The 14,761-nt window shown below is 40.7% G+C and overlaps 2 protein-coding genes across 2 annotated transcripts in view; one reads left to right on the top strand and one right to left on the bottom strand.

Annotated features, from left to right (window-relative positions):
* Positions 1-13,478, top strand: part of ppp2r5d (protein phosphatase 2, regulatory subunit B', delta) — a 30,769-nt gene extending 17,291 nt beyond the window's left edge. The window contains exons 5-17 of the mRNA XM_027002545.2: positions 62-172; positions 382-474; positions 1,128-1,258; positions 1,413-1,472; positions 1,601-1,709; positions 1,886-1,939; positions 2,139-2,309; positions 2,677-2,804; positions 2,964-3,065; positions 3,351-3,423; positions 3,874-3,921; positions 4,075-4,188; positions 10,388-13,478. Of these exons, the coding sequence (XP_026858346.1) occupies positions 62-172; positions 382-474; positions 1,128-1,258; positions 1,413-1,472; positions 1,601-1,709; positions 1,886-1,939; positions 2,139-2,309; positions 2,677-2,804; positions 2,964-3,065; positions 3,351-3,423; positions 3,874-3,921; positions 4,075-4,188; positions 10,388-10,525 (1,332 nt within the window). The 3' untranslated portion in view covers positions 10,526-13,478. The remainder of the gene's footprint in view (positions 1-61; positions 173-381; positions 475-1,127; positions 1,259-1,412; positions 1,473-1,600; positions 1,710-1,885; positions 1,940-2,138; positions 2,310-2,676; positions 2,805-2,963; positions 3,066-3,350; positions 3,424-3,873; positions 3,922-4,074; positions 4,189-10,387) is intronic.
* Positions 12,903-14,692, bottom strand: mea1 (male-enhanced antigen 1). The gene is made up of 4 exons (XM_027002550.2): positions 14,568-14,692; positions 14,075-14,391; positions 13,831-13,939; positions 12,903-13,733 (listed from the first exon to the last, which is right to left on the bottom strand). Exons 2-4 carry the CDS (start codon positions 14,357-14,359, stop codon positions 13,570-13,572), a joined length of 558 nt encoding a protein of 185 aa, XP_026858351.1. The 5' UTR covers positions 14,360-14,391; positions 14,568-14,692; the 3' UTR covers positions 12,903-13,569.
* Positions 14,693-14,761: the final 69 nt, after the last annotated feature.

Here is a 14,761-nt window from a genome sequence, read left to right as displayed (position 1 = left end):
CATAAATATCTTTAATAATGACTAAGGTGTCTTTTTAAATTCTTTTTTCTACTTTCTGTAGTTTTCAGTAAACCTGTTCAGGACACTGCCTCCTTCTTCCAATCCCACGGGGGCAGAGTTTGACCCTGAGGAGGATGAGCCTACACTGGAGGCAGCTTGGCCCCACCTACAGGTGGGTGTGGCCCTTTGTGCCACCTTACCTCAAGCTTACAGGCATTCCATGAAAAATCTGAACATGTATAGCAGAAATGTTTCCTTTCTGTATTATTTTTGGCCTATGTATGCTATAAATTGAAGCAGATTTATTCATAAGGCTGATTGTTGTGGATTACAGGTACCATGTATTTTTAAATGATTTCCACTGTCCTTTTCCTTCCACAGCTGGTATATGAATTCTTTTTACGATTCCTGGAGTCACCTGACTTCCAGCCTAATATTGCCAAAAAATACATTGACCAAAAGTTTGTGTTGTCTGTAAGTATTTGTTCCTCACGTATGCACAGTATACTCCCACTCCCAAGAGATTGTCAGCTAAAAATGTGATTCATGTGTCAGTGATACATCAGTTGGGACCACAGATGAGAGATTTTTACACCTTTTACATGGAACTACAGTTGAGAGATTTTACATCTTTAAATAATACCTATCTTAGCTAGATAATAGCTGTCTGGCAAGCAAAAGTCTTGGCCCAAATGTACAGTATAATTTTATGTCTTTGGGATTGTCCTTCCAAGAGCATAATCATGTCTATACTGTCAAACTGAAGCTTGGACTGTAACATTTGTACATGTAGTAACAGATTCTATGAAGACCTACATTAGATTTTATAATAGATTACAAGATCTCACAAATCAGTGATACCAAGATTGAATATTGTAGAATCATAAATTCATTTTAAACATAGCAAAAGGCATCAGATCAGCCTTTAATATAACACTATAATATTAATCAATTTTTTTTATATTTTAATCTTTAAACAAACAATGCAGATTTATTAATAACATTCACTGTGTGAGAAGGTTAGTTATTTTGCTTTAAGAAAATATCATTAACGTTTTTAGTCATTTTAGTAATTAGTGACTTATATTATCCATTATTTAAAATGCAAATGATTTCCTCTTTTGTAGCTCCTGGAGCTGTTTGACAGTGAAGACCCCAGAGAGCGGGACTTCTTAAAGACCATCCTGCACAGGATCTATGGCAAGTTCCTGGGACTTAGAGCCTACATCCGTCGTCAGATCAACAACATATTCTATAGGTGCGGTCTTGTCATCTTTACATATTTCATGTCTTTGAATGATTTTAAACATTTTGTAAATGTTGCGGTATATTTGCCACCAAAGTGTCTATAAGACATCAGACTAGTTCATTATTTCATTTGGTTAGTGATTAGCCTTGGTGTCTTATTGCAGGTTTATATATGAAACAGAGCATCACAATGGGATTGCAGAGCTCTTAGAAATCTTAGGAAGGTGAGTGCACCCACTGACCGTGTTGCCATGACAAACCTGACTAAAGAGTTTCTCTCTGTGATCTGTGTTGAATTGAATGGACCTGGCATGTCACATGACCAGAGCTCTGTATCCTGTTCCTCCCACAGTATAATTAACGGCTTTGCCCTGCCACTGAAAGAGGAGCACAAAATGTTCCTGATCCGGGTGCTGCTGCCTCTACACAAAGTCAAGTCCCTCAGTGTCTATCATCCTCAGGTGTTCCTTCTGCACACACTGTCCCTTTAAGTCTGCGTGTGTTATCAGTCTGATTTTTTTTAATGTAAATTCTCTCCCAATTATACTACCCAAACCCCCAACCTGTGCTAATATAGTTCTTTGTAATTTACTCCTCTTCTGTACCGGGCTAAAAAAATCAATTCCATTTTCTACAGCTGGCATACTGTGTTGTACAGTTTTTGGAAAAAGACAGCAGTCTCACTGAACCAGTAAGTATTAGCAGGTATTTAGCAGGTCTAGATGTTCAAATGTATTATTTATCTACATGTAGTTATTGTTATTTTTTTTTATAAAGTATGAATTCATGAGCACATTTTAAATTTGTTTTGATTTTGACAAGTTCAGTTATCGCAGATAAACACCTTTTGCTTTCTTACACTTTCTTGCCGCCATCTATTTCTGCTCCAGGTCATAATGGGTCTCTTGAAGTTCTGGCCCAAGACCCACAGTCCCAAAGAAGTGATGTTCCTTAATGAGTTGGAGGAGATCCTGGATGTCATTGAGCCATCAGAATTTGTCAAAGTTATGGAGCCTCTGTTTAGACAGCTGGCTAAGTGTGTATCAAGTCCACACTTCCAGGTAGGACACCAAACCAGCACCAAGAGTGTGGTTAAACAGTGAGCCCATGTGCTTTTCTACCTATTCAGCAATTCAAGTGCAGAAGAAGTGATACCTTTAGAATGGTGATACTGCTACTTTTCTCCCCTTTAGATATTGTCAGTATAGCTATGTAAAAATTACATTATGAAGTCAGAATGTTTTAAAGTGTTTTTACTCTTCCTAATCTTTAAAATATTCATAATGTTTTCTTAGATTAACCTGTTCTGTTATTATCATAACATATTAATTGTGGGTTACTTTGACACTGTTGCCCATGGTGTTGAAGACTGTGTCTTTGCTTTGTTGCTACAGTATATTATTAGCTGAAATTACCTTTGTGTCTTAGGTTGCTGAGAGGGCACTGTATTACTGGAACAATGAATATATCATGAGCCTGATTAGTGACAATGCTGCGAAGATCCTCCCCATCATGTTTCCTGCCCTGTATAAGAACTCCAAGAGCCACTGGAACAAGTAAGGAACCCACGTCAGTTGCCGTGTTACAGCTCATTTGTCTGCATGCCGATTAAAATAAATAAATAAATAAATAAATTTAAAAAAAACTTTAGAAAATTCTTTGGCTATACTGTAGAATGGCATGGTTAGGCAATAATTTTCCCCTCCATCCTGTAGGACAATCCATGGGCTTATTTACAATGCTCTGAAGCTCTTTATGGAGATGAACCAAAAACTGTTTGATGACTGCACTCAACAATACAAAGCTGAGAAACAAAAGTAAGTTAGGAAATACTTAGATAGAGGTGAGAGTGAATGAGTGCAGGACGAGACCTAGAAAAAGAAATGGAGATGTGTAAATTAAATGAAAGGGTATAATGCTGAGACATGTTCCAGGAGTCTCCGAATAATGGTCGAACACAGATGTAGCACGCAGCCTGCTACGGTTTCTCCATGTTGTTATAGCATTTGTTTAATAAGTGCTTTACCCGTGTTTAAATCGCCCCTTTAAGAATATGCTATTCTTCTTGCTTATGAAATAGTATATTCCCCTTTCCTCACCAGAGAGAAATACAAACTGAAGGAAAGGGAAGAAATCTGGCACAAAATTGAAGAGCTTGCAAAACAGAATCCTCAGGTATACACATCGACAACCACCCTCACTCAGATGGGACCATGCCAAAAGGAAGCTTATTTAGAAAGCATAAGGGAGTCCTTTCCAGTGAACCAGTGAAGTTCGTTTCTTTCTGACAGCAAGTGCTTTTATTGCACCCTCAAAATGTCAGTACTGTTTCTTCTAAGGCTCATGGCAAATGCCATTAGACTTGAAATGCTTTGTGCAAAGTGGAGCTTAATCCTAAAGTGTGCTCTGAGGTGAAGGGTTTCCTTTTAATTATGCTTTAATTAATGCTCAAAACTTGGTGTTCAGACTAAGTCTAATTATCACAGGGCTTCTCTCCAGAGTTTAAGGTTTACTCTGAGGGCATGCATTAATGAATTAAAATTTGAATTATAGTGTTATAAACTATAATGCATATCTCAGTGGCTGTGTTAATTAATTGAAATGTGTGGATAATTTTTTGGGCAGATTACAAAGGTTCATCCTGGTCTCCGACCAGGTCTGCCACAAGATGAGGTTAGTTGCTCTTTCCACTAGCGTTCAGTGTAATAAAATCACCTGTGCAGCATTTTACACCTGAGAATACTGTTTAATGTTCAGCTTCACATTTGCAAAGGAGTGTGTTTGCTGTGTTCATGTTTGGAAAAGTGTCTGTGTCTTTACAAACAGTATATGATGTATAATGAGAGTCCTGGGATGACTCACTATTCCATGGAGACAGAGACCCCCACCACTGAGGACATCCAACTGCTGAAGAAGACTGTGGAGTCTGAGGCTTCACAGGTATGGCTAGTTGTATAAGAGTTATCTAAGAGTGGATGTAGTGATCTCATCAGCAGCCTGCACATTCTCTCTTTGTCTCATTTAGTCTTTCAGACACAGGCCACCTTCAGATATATAGGCATCTCTCTTTCTTTATTATTATTTATTATTATTTACATTTATTTAGCGCCTTTCTCACACACTGATGAGAAGCGGCAGCCAATTTGTGCACAGAGTGCTCTGTACTGGAAACCACAGCCCCCTGGGGGACTGCAGTGGAAGGGGGCGAGGTTAAGAGCAGGACAGAGCACCAAAGAGACCACTACAAAATGATCAGTTTCTCTAGTTTTACAGTTGATGGATATGTGTTTGACCAGGCTGAGCAGTTTTGTCTTATTCTATAAACTACTGGCAAAATTTCTTCCAAATTCCAGATATAAATATTGTATTTTAGAAATATGTTTCTAAACATATTTAGAACATATAAATATGTTTTTTATGAAAATGACTAATGGTCAAAATAACAAAACAGTTACAGAAATGTCAGACCACAAATAATGCAAATAAAACAAGCTCATATTCATTTATAAACAACACAGTACTAATATTTCAACTTGGGATGAGTCAAGAAATCAATATTTGGTGGAATAACCCTGATTATGAATCATTCATGCGTGTTGGCATGATTTCCACCAGTCTTTCACATTGCTGTTGGGTAACTTTACGCCACTCCAAATTCCAGAAGCTCGGCTTTGTTTGATGGCTCATGACCATCCAGCTTCCTCTTGATCACATTCCAGAGGTTTTCAATGGGGTTCAGGTCTGGAGATTGGGCTGGCCATGATAGGTTCTTGATCTGTTGGTCCCTCATCCACACTTTGATTGACCTGGCAGTGTGACGTGTATGTAGCATTGTCCTGTTGAAAAAAACAATCATCAGAGTTGGGGAACATTTGTCAGAGCAGAAGGAAGCACAGTTTTGTAAGTGGCTTGATTCCTGTGTCCTTTACAAAGACAAATCTGCCCGATTCCAGCCTTGCTGAAACACCCCCAGATCACCACCGATCCTGCACTAAATTTCACAGTGGGTCCGAGACACCCTGGCTTGTAGACCTCTCCAGGTCTCTGTCTAACCATTATACGACTAGGTGTTGGACAGTGCTGAAAATTGCACTCATCAGAGATGATGACCTTACTGCAGTCCTCTATGGTCCAATCCTTATGGTCTTTCGCAAACTTCAGTCGGGCTAATCTTTGTTTCTCCTTGATGAAGGGCTTTTTTCTAGCTTTGCACGACTTCAGCCCTGCCTCCAGAAGCCTGTTTCAAACCGTCCTTGCTGTGCAACTCACCCCAGCTGCTGCATGCCATTCTTTTTGTAGGTCACTTGACGTCATCTTACAGTTGTTAAGTGACATTCGAATGAGGTGGTGATCATCACGGTCAAGAGAAAGTCGTTTTTCGACCTCTGCCAGTCTGTAGCTGTTGTTGTCTCATGTATTTGCTGCTTGACCTTGTTCTTATGAACTGTAGTTTTTTTAATTTTACCTGACGCTCACTGTATCCCTCTGCCAGTAAAGCTACAATTGAACCCTTCTTTTCCTCATTAAGGAACTTTCTTTTCAACTCTTTTGTCATGGTCTGTAGCTGTATTTTGACTAGACTTACTTTTTGGGAAGTCCTAGCACTGCTTTTCCCATCCAGATGCTTCTATAACATTTACATTTACATTTACGGCATTTAGCAGACGCTCTTATCCAGAGCAACTTACAAAAGTACTTTGTCATTTACTCACAGAATATATCCCAGTACAGTACAGTAGGTTAGAATCAAACATACCAATGAACTAGAATACTGTAGAATACAGGGATTAATGCTGATACCTAGAAGTACAAAATACATAAGGTCTAGCTTAAACAATGATAAGTGCTATAAACAATAAGTGCTAGAGTTTGTTAAACAACAAACAATATAAACAATACCCTACAATAAGTACTAATTTAGTCAGTCAATATGGGAGCAGTGTCAGTTGTCCTTTTAAATATTCTGCAAATAGATGGGTCTTCAGTATGCGTTTGAAGACTGCAAGGGATTCTGCTGTCTGGACAGCAAGTGGGAGTTCATTCCACCGCTCTTGGAGCCAGGACAGAAAATAGTCTCGACGTTTGGCGTCCATGAGACCTGAAGCAAGATATCAAGCTGAGCCATACTTGAGGTTCGAAGTACTCGAGGTACAGATTGGGCTTTCACCATTGACCTCATGTATGAAGGGGCTGGTCCGTTTTTGGCTTTGTAGGCAAGCATCAATGTTTTAAATCTGATGCTTGCAGCTACAGGGAGCCAATGAAGGGAGCGCAACAGTGGAGTAACGTGTTAACTTTGGAATATTGAAGACCAGTCATGCTACTGCATTCTGGACAAGTTGTAGAGGTTTGATGGCTCTTAGAAGAAGACCACCAAGTAGCGAGTTGCAGTAGTCTAGCTTTAAGATCACAAGAGACTGCACAAGCACCTGGGTAGCTTCCTGCAAGAGAAAGGGTCAAATCCTTTGTATTCTACAAAGGAGGAATCTGCAAGATCGCGTTAGATTAGAAACATGAGCTGAGAATGACAACTGGTTGTCCAAAGTTATGCCCAGGCTATGGGCAACTTTGGATGGTGATACCAGGGAGTTCTTAAAGGAAACAGTGACGTCATGGTAAGGGTTGGGAGTACCTGGGATGAAGCTCGGTTTTACTGGGGTTGAGCTTCAAGTGGTGGGCTGTCATCCATGACATGATGTCAGTCAAGCATGCTGAGATACATCTGGAGACCTGCGTGCCAGAGGGTGGAAAAGATAATTGAGTGTCATCAGCAAGGCAGTGGTAGGAGAAACCATGAGAAGATATTACCATCTCCAAACAGAGCCAGTCACACCAAGCCTGGAGAGAACAGAGAGAAGAATGTTGTGGTTCACTGTGTCAAAGGCTGCTGAAAAGTCTAGAAGAATCAAAACAGATGACAGTTTGGCAGCTTTAGCAGCATGAAGTTTCTCAGTTACTGCTATGAGGGCTGTTTCTGTAGAATGTGCTGGTTTGTTGCCAGACTGATTGGGATCATGCAGCTGGTTCTGGGTGAGAAAAAGAGATAATTGATTATAAACTGCTCATTCAAGGGCTTTTGAGAGGAAAGAGAGAAGTGATACCGGTCTGTAGTTGGAGCTGTCAAGTGTGGCCTTGAGGATTGGTACCACCCTGGCAGTTTTGAATGCAGTAGGTACGTATCCAGAAGATAAGAAGTTGTTGATGATGATCGAGATAAAAAGAAGCAGATCTCTTGCGATTGTCTGGAACAGAGTGGAAGGAATTGGATCCAGCGGACATGTAGTCAGATTGCTGGAAGTCAGGAGTTGAAGAATTTCATCTGAGGAGAGAGGAGAAAAAGAAGTCAGAGAGTTGGATGTTGGGGAATGTACATTGGTTGAAGGAGTGGGAACAGAGGAAAAGGACTGGCAGATTGCTGCAACCTTCTCAAAGAAAGTGACAAAATCCTCTGGGGTAAGAGATGAGGAAGGGGGAGGGGGAGGATTAAGGAGAGAAGAAAAAATAGTGAAGAGCTTGCATGGATCAGATGCTGATGGTTCGAATTTCTCTTTGTAGTAGGATGACTTTGCAGATGTTCCTTCCAGTGAGAACTTGGACAGGAGAGACTTGTATGAGCTGAGGTCTGAATCTATGTGAGATTTCCTCCACTGCCTCTCTGCAGTCCTTAGTTCTCTCCTTTGGTAGCGAAGTGTTTCTGTTAGCCAGGGCTTAGCAGGTCTAGAGGAGAGAGGGCACAGAAGATTCATTGATGAGGAGAGTGTAGAAATGAAAGAATTTGTAACTGTATCTAAAGAGAGAGAAGATAGAGAGTCAGGGTGAGGAAGGGTGGACAAAATAGTAGAAGTAAGGGAAGAGGGAGTTATGGAGTGCATATTGAAACGGAGGGAGGAGGAACATGTTGGAGAGGACTGGATGGAAAGAGAAGGAAGGGAAAGTGAGAAGGATAGAAAGTGATGGTCCGAGAGGTGGAGGGGGGTGACTGCAATGTCTGATGATGTGGTGGTACCAGTGAAGATCAGGTCAAGGACATTGCCCGCTTTGTGAGTCAGAGGAGAGTAGTTGAGGGTGAGGTCAAATGCTGTCAACAGCAGAAGGATGCAGGAGGAATGCAGCTTGTCTGATGGAAGGTTGAAGTCACCAAGGAGAACGAGTGGATTTCCTTCAATGGGGAATTGACTCAGGAGGATGTTGAGCTCATCAATGAAGTGATCTAGGGAATCTAGAGGGCGGTAGATGACAATGATAAGATGTTTGGTGGGGAAAGGGCATGAAATTCAAAAGAGGAGATGGAAAGAGGAGTGAAACGCCACTCTCGAAACAATAGTAAACTTGTGCGACCACCCTTGCCGAGACGCCTCGGGGAATGGGTGAATGAAAAGGCAGAGGACAGAGCAGCTGGAGTCGCCGAGTTCTCAGGGGTGATCCATGTTTCTATTAAAGCCAGGAAGTGGAGGGATGGTTATGCTGAGATGAAGTCAGCCTTCTGGACAGCAGATTGGCAGTTCCAGAGCCCTCCTGCCACCACGATATGTGATGGCGCCGAGCGTTGTGAGTAGGTGAGTTTGCTGAGATTGCGACGTCTATGATCGCATCAGGGAGATCTGTGGGATATGTGGACAGGAATTGTGAAACACATTTAAAATGCTTGATTTGTGGATGTATGAGATAAAAGATTGAGATAATATGAGAAGATACTTAGCTGAGTTTGTGAAGTCCTGTAGGTGAGATGTAGATGAACTGATTGAGAGCAAAAACAAAGCCTTCCCAGATGTTGATGTTGATACGTGCCTGTAGCGGAGTCCTCTTAATTTGAATTTGAATTGAACAAGCCTTGAATTTCACAGAATCTAAGGCAAAAGTAAGTGAACTCAGAGACTACTTTAACCAACCAGATGATAATGCACAAGACAAACCAAAGCACACTATAACATGAGAATAGTGATGACGGCAGCATTGGTTTTTGTACTGTAGCTTGTTAGAATAGGATTTTGTTAAGGTGATCACCTATTCAGCATCTCATTAAGTAGAATGAGATGTTTCTGTGAAGGAATTCAACAAACGCTTGAATGGAATGGTTGCTGTACATGTGGAGATGCTGATTTAAGAAAAAAATGGAGTGGTCTCCTAATTTTTTCCAGAGCTATGTGCGACGCAGGTTGCTACATTAATATGCACAAACATGAATTGTTACTTGTATTTTACCATGTTGTGATTTAAGTCCTCATCTGTATGCACATTGTACACGTCAGAATGCTGTCAGATCAGGTATTACCTATATAATTTGAATGGCAAAAAATGTATTCACTCACATGCACAGTGCAGCTGCAGTGTTCAAAAATACAAATATATGTGTAATTGACTACAAAATTATTGCATTGCGCTCATGTTGCTACTTCTGGCTTTAAGTTGGCACCGGTACGGTCCTAGCAGTTTCTTGAGTATATAATGAGAATGTCTGTATAATCATTTCTGTGTTAATTTCTACAAATCTCTGAAAAGCTCAGAAGTGCTTTGGACTTCTATTTATATCAAAGTTCTTTAAGATTGAGATGGAAGATTTTTAGATGTGAAGCACCTCGTAAAACTGGATTGTAAAGTACACTCACTAAGCACTCACTCTTAACAAGCAGTAAATTATTACTGGTAAAAATACTACAGGGGTACTATAAATCTGGTGCTTCGCATCAGTGACATTGTGGCCCTTGTTTTCTGTTAATATTGCAGCTGCATTAGACTGTATATTTTGGTCACTTAGTAGCCATATGTATAAAGACGGCTTAAGCACATGTCTGTTATATATACAGATTTTGATAGCAGTGCGCTTTGGTTGTTTATATCCTTCTGTTATGAAATCCTTTGTTTCTCTGCTTGGAGCTATTCCTGTTTGCCAGGGCACTGTATTCAGGATTACTGTCATGCTGATCTAGCTTAACTGATTCATTAGGTAGGCCAAGAAGATAGTAACAGCCATACATGGAAGAGTTCTAACACTACCTATGTGCACAACGTTTTGTGTTTTCTCTTCTATAAAAAGTGTGTTAAATATGTTTTAGAATTCTGTTTTGTATTTATGAACTGCTTGATATATCCCCCTTTGGGTAGTTTAGTGATGTACCGCACTCTGCCTGATGCTTTTCAGGGGATGAAGGAGATAAAAAAGGACAAGGTGCTGATGCGACGGAAGTCTGAGCTGCCACAGGACGTGTACACTATAAAGGCCCTGGAGGCCCATAAGCGGGCAGAGGAATACCTGACGGCCAATCAGGAAGCTCTCTGACCGGGAAACACCACCACCCTTCACCTGCACCACGCCTAAACTGTCCCTCTCGTCTTTGTCCAGAAATGTCGCCTGCTGTAACCTCCCTTCCTCTCCTCTCTTTGCCTCTGCCTCTTTCCTTCCTCAATTCCTCTGGAGGACCCTTTCTGCAGGATCCTGGTCAACATAGAAAATAATGGGGAGCTCCTATGACCTCCATTTCTTTTACACACAAACACATGCACATGAACCTCCACACACAGACCAGCACGCATTCCAGTGTGCACACAGCCACAACTAATGATCATGCAGATTGTATTTGAATTGTGCTAGCACTGTTTTTAATGTTAAACTGATTACTTTTCCACTTAATCATAGCATGTTTCCATTTTTTTACTACACACTTTTTTTTCTAAATTTGATTTTCCTCACCTACTATATCTTGTCTTTGTCTTTTTCAGTTGTGTTGCATTTTCAGGATTCTCTCCATTGGCTGTGTAGATTCCTCCACTGGCTCAGTCAATGGTCTCTGTTATCCAAAAGATAACAAGGACTTTGATGGGGACACTGAGCATGCATTCATTTTCCTGCATGAGCTAGGTTTAGGGACTCTTAGGTGTGTGCAGGCCTGTCACTCTCTTTTAACAATTAATCATGTTGCCTTTCTCTTGTGGGACTGTGTGAAGCATATGAATGTAAGGAATCTATCAAACCGTGCCACAAGCTTTGCTGTTGTTTTCGTGATCTGCAGAGACATAGCAAGCGCTGGGTTCCAAGCTCTTCATATTACTTGGTGTCATAATGGTGAAAGTTTTACCTTGAATATGGTTGCTTAAAAATTGCAATAAAGGTTCCTCAAGACAAAGCATCATGCTTCTCTCTTGCACATCAGAAGCAATTTCAGAGACTTGTCACCAGTTGAATGACACAACATAATGTAACAGAATTAGGCGTTCATGAGATCCATATGCTGTATCGGAAGTGTATTGGGGTCTAGTTCTGCAAACCTTGCTGTCTAAGATTCAGAACATCACTTGAGGCATCCTGATGGATGGCTGCTATGATTTTACTTAGACCCATGGTTACATTTATACCAGACCTGTCATCACAGGATATAAGGATAAATCCATTTCCTGTCTTGCTGGTGATCTGTTTATGAACTTAGAACCTAAGAATGTAAGGTGCTTAATGAAATCGATGACCTCTTAAATCAACACCAGCAGATTATTCCATGCTTCATGATCATTCTGCAGAAGAATAATGTTGTTTTTCAATGTCCTGTCCCTCAGAAAAACATGAATTTGCTGATTGTCTCCATGGTTCCATAACATGCGTTTGCATATTTGTAATGTTTAGTGAATTTATAACTAATTGTCAAGAAATAGTAAGGCAACTCTTTTGATATCACAGGCCCACCTTTCTAATGTCTTATTTTGTCCCATGTTTTTGTATTTTTTTTATATTAAAAGGAAGGCTCCCCTATTTTTGAATCATGTGGAATGGGAAAAGTGAAGTGCAAGTGTAGGAAATCACTTCTCATCTCTGCTCTCACCGACACCTTGTTTAACATTTTAATAATTATACATTTTTAAGCACCTAAGCAATATATATATAATTATTATTTAATTTTTATTATTTTTTAGAGAGACAGGAAAAAAAAGAATTTGAAATGTCAAGGACAGAGCTCTATACAATCCTCTTACTAGGACTATAAAAAGAAAGGCTTACTTTACTTTCCATGCTAGTTAAATGGGAACCAGATAGCCTGCAGTAACTTTTGCAAATATTTGTATATTGTAATGTATATTGCTTATGGTTGCACCGTTACTCGTCATAACCCAAATGATTCTCCCTCCACCCTTTTGCTTTGATTTTATTTCCTTATGTTGCTTCCACCTGCTGCACAATGCCCCATTGCTATAAAATTGTGTCAATCACTCTGATCATTCCAAGAAAATGTTCACACCATACGTATGCAGCTGGACAATGCAGCGCTTGCCTGATCCTTGCTTGGCTACAAGGTTGACTTATCACAAGTGATGTAAACTTTTGACAATGTGTAAGCAATCAATGAGTTGGTGTGGGAAAAGGCTGTGCATCTACCACAGTAGTTTAGCACAAATCTTCAAAATACATTCTGGAGTTATCACCTGAGCAATTAAACAGTTGGATAAGCCGGTAGCATCAAGTGCAAGAATTGGCATTTTACAGCTTTGCTGGGTCCTAAGTGATGCTAGCTCGCTCTATGGACTGGGCAAGTGGTTGTTGTCTGGCAGCAAAACACTGGAGAGGGAAAAGAAAAGTATGGGTCTCTCCACACTCACCCTTCCGTTCCCCTGTTCCAAGCCCTCTTTCCTAAGTCTTAACACTAATCTTAAGCTGCTTTCCAGGTCATATGTACATATGTTGTACTTTAATTAGGTAGTTACATTACATAGTATGAAAGTCATATTTTGTACAGATGTTCATGTATGTACAGAACAAAAATAAAGTCAAAGATAAAAGACTGAGCTTGTGAGTGTATGGGGTACTACACGAAGGTCTACATGCACTGCATACGGATCACTTATAAGTTGCAGTAATTACTTAGTCACATGAAAGGGACGTTATTTGTCCTTGGTGAAAGACATTTAAATTGTATGACAATTTTCAACTATATTTAATTTGTTGAAAAAACTATTTTAAAGCCTAACAGAAAAAAAAATAATACCTTACTGAGATGAATAACTGGTATGGTATGTAAAAGTGTATTGAAATATGGAGTTTTCACAAGTGGGTAGTGTCTGCAAACCCTAGCAACTTCATTTGGTGCAGTCATTCAAGAAATAAATTCATGCAGGAAAAGTTAGGTTACTCTTAAGCTATGTGACATCTGGACAGCAAAGTGTATTAACCTTCTACTCCATCCTAGAACCAGCACACTGCTTCCAAACAAAAAATCAATCTCAATATACATATACATTTTGGAAAAAAAGTTCTTTAGGTCACTTCATCTTGCATACTTAAAATTTTCTTAAGTAAGCCAATGTGTGCTGCAGGATAGAGGACAAAAGCCTTGGCTGGTTTCATTTGCGTTCCAGTATGAGGCCTGCAGAGCTCTGCCGGGATTGGAGCGTCTTCTGGACCATGTCCTTCCACTGGTCATCAGAGATGTCCCGTGCCCAGGCAGGGATACCAAGTGTTGGCAAGTTCACTGCTGCCATTGTCCTCTTTACAAGCTCAACGTGGTCTGTGAAAGGTAGCAAGACCAAATATAGAAAATGATCAAGGAGGCAAACTGGGTCTTTTAGATGAGACTGCTGTTGACATGGTATCATCCTTCTTACCTGGATCCATGGGAATAGATGCATGACTGCGCCGTGCCGCAGCTCCCTCAGAATCCTCTTCCTCATCACTGTCTGGAGGCGGTGGCTGAGGCAGGAACAGGCCCATGGCCTGTACAGGCGATACTGAATGTCAACAAACCTGTACCAAATTACTGACATTTACTTTCCCTATGGAGCGTATTATGCACCAATCACAAAAGGTAAAAAACCTTAATTAATAATCAAGCCAAAAGCTTCAGTTTACCTCTATCCTCTCCTGGACATCTTGAAGCTGTTCGGCATGGGTTCCCTCATCAGCCTGGTCTATGTGCGCGTTGCTTAGTCCATCAGGATCTTGGTTCAGTGGCTGGTAATAATATCCCACATTTTCCTCCTCGTCGTCCCCAGCGCCTCCGTCCTCCTCCTCCATGTCCTCGCCACTCCACTCCTCGGCAGCCGCCGTGTCTGAAGGTCGGTCTTGCACCAGATCCTCCTCCGAGCTCGGTAAGACTCTTTCTGGACCCATCTCTCGGGCCCTCTCCACTTCCATACACGGGCTTCAAGCTGGGACTGCAGCCTTGCCTGTGAATAAGTCAGTATGTTTTCAGTAACGACAATGAGACCCGGAGCTTTAAAGATAACATGATTACTACGGCCATCATTAGTTATCGCTAGCTAGCTAAGTTAGCGTCGCTAACAGCGGTAGAACGCAAAATATATGGCAAACCAATAACAGGTTGTTTGGTGTCCCGTTATACCTATATCGGCGTTGTTTAAAATCGACACAGACTGATCTCTCGTTCTTCCTAATTTTGATTTATTATTATTATTATTATTTGCAAGACTCGGACGCAACTCAAAATATATTACTTGCTTCCACACGGAAGCGGAAATGCGTATAACATCACGTAAAACGCGACGTGGAACGGTAGCGCGCCAAAATAAAAGTAAC

This window comes from Electrophorus electricus, chromosome 11 (genome assembly GCF_013358815.1).
Source record: "Electrophorus electricus isolate fEleEle1 chromosome 11, fEleEle1.pri, whole genome shotgun sequence".
NCBI classification, from domain to species: Eukaryota; Metazoa; Chordata; class Actinopteri; order Gymnotiformes; family Gymnotidae; genus Electrophorus; species Electrophorus electricus.
This window is presented reverse-complemented; position numbering and strand designations above follow the sequence as displayed.

Coding starts and splice junctions, on each gene's coding strand:
- mea1 (XM_027002550.2), bottom strand. CDS start 14,359: ATGGAAGTGGAGAGGGCCCGAGAGATGGGTCCAGAAAGAGTCTTACCG. Junction 13,940..14,074: donor ATGTCCAGGAGAGGATAGAG/GTAAACTGAAGC, acceptor TCGCCTGTACAG/GCCATGGGCCTGTTCCTGCC. Junction 13,734..13,830: donor ATCTATTCCCATGGATCCAG/GTAAGAAGGATG, acceptor TACCTTTCACAG/ACCACGTTGAGCTTGTAAAG.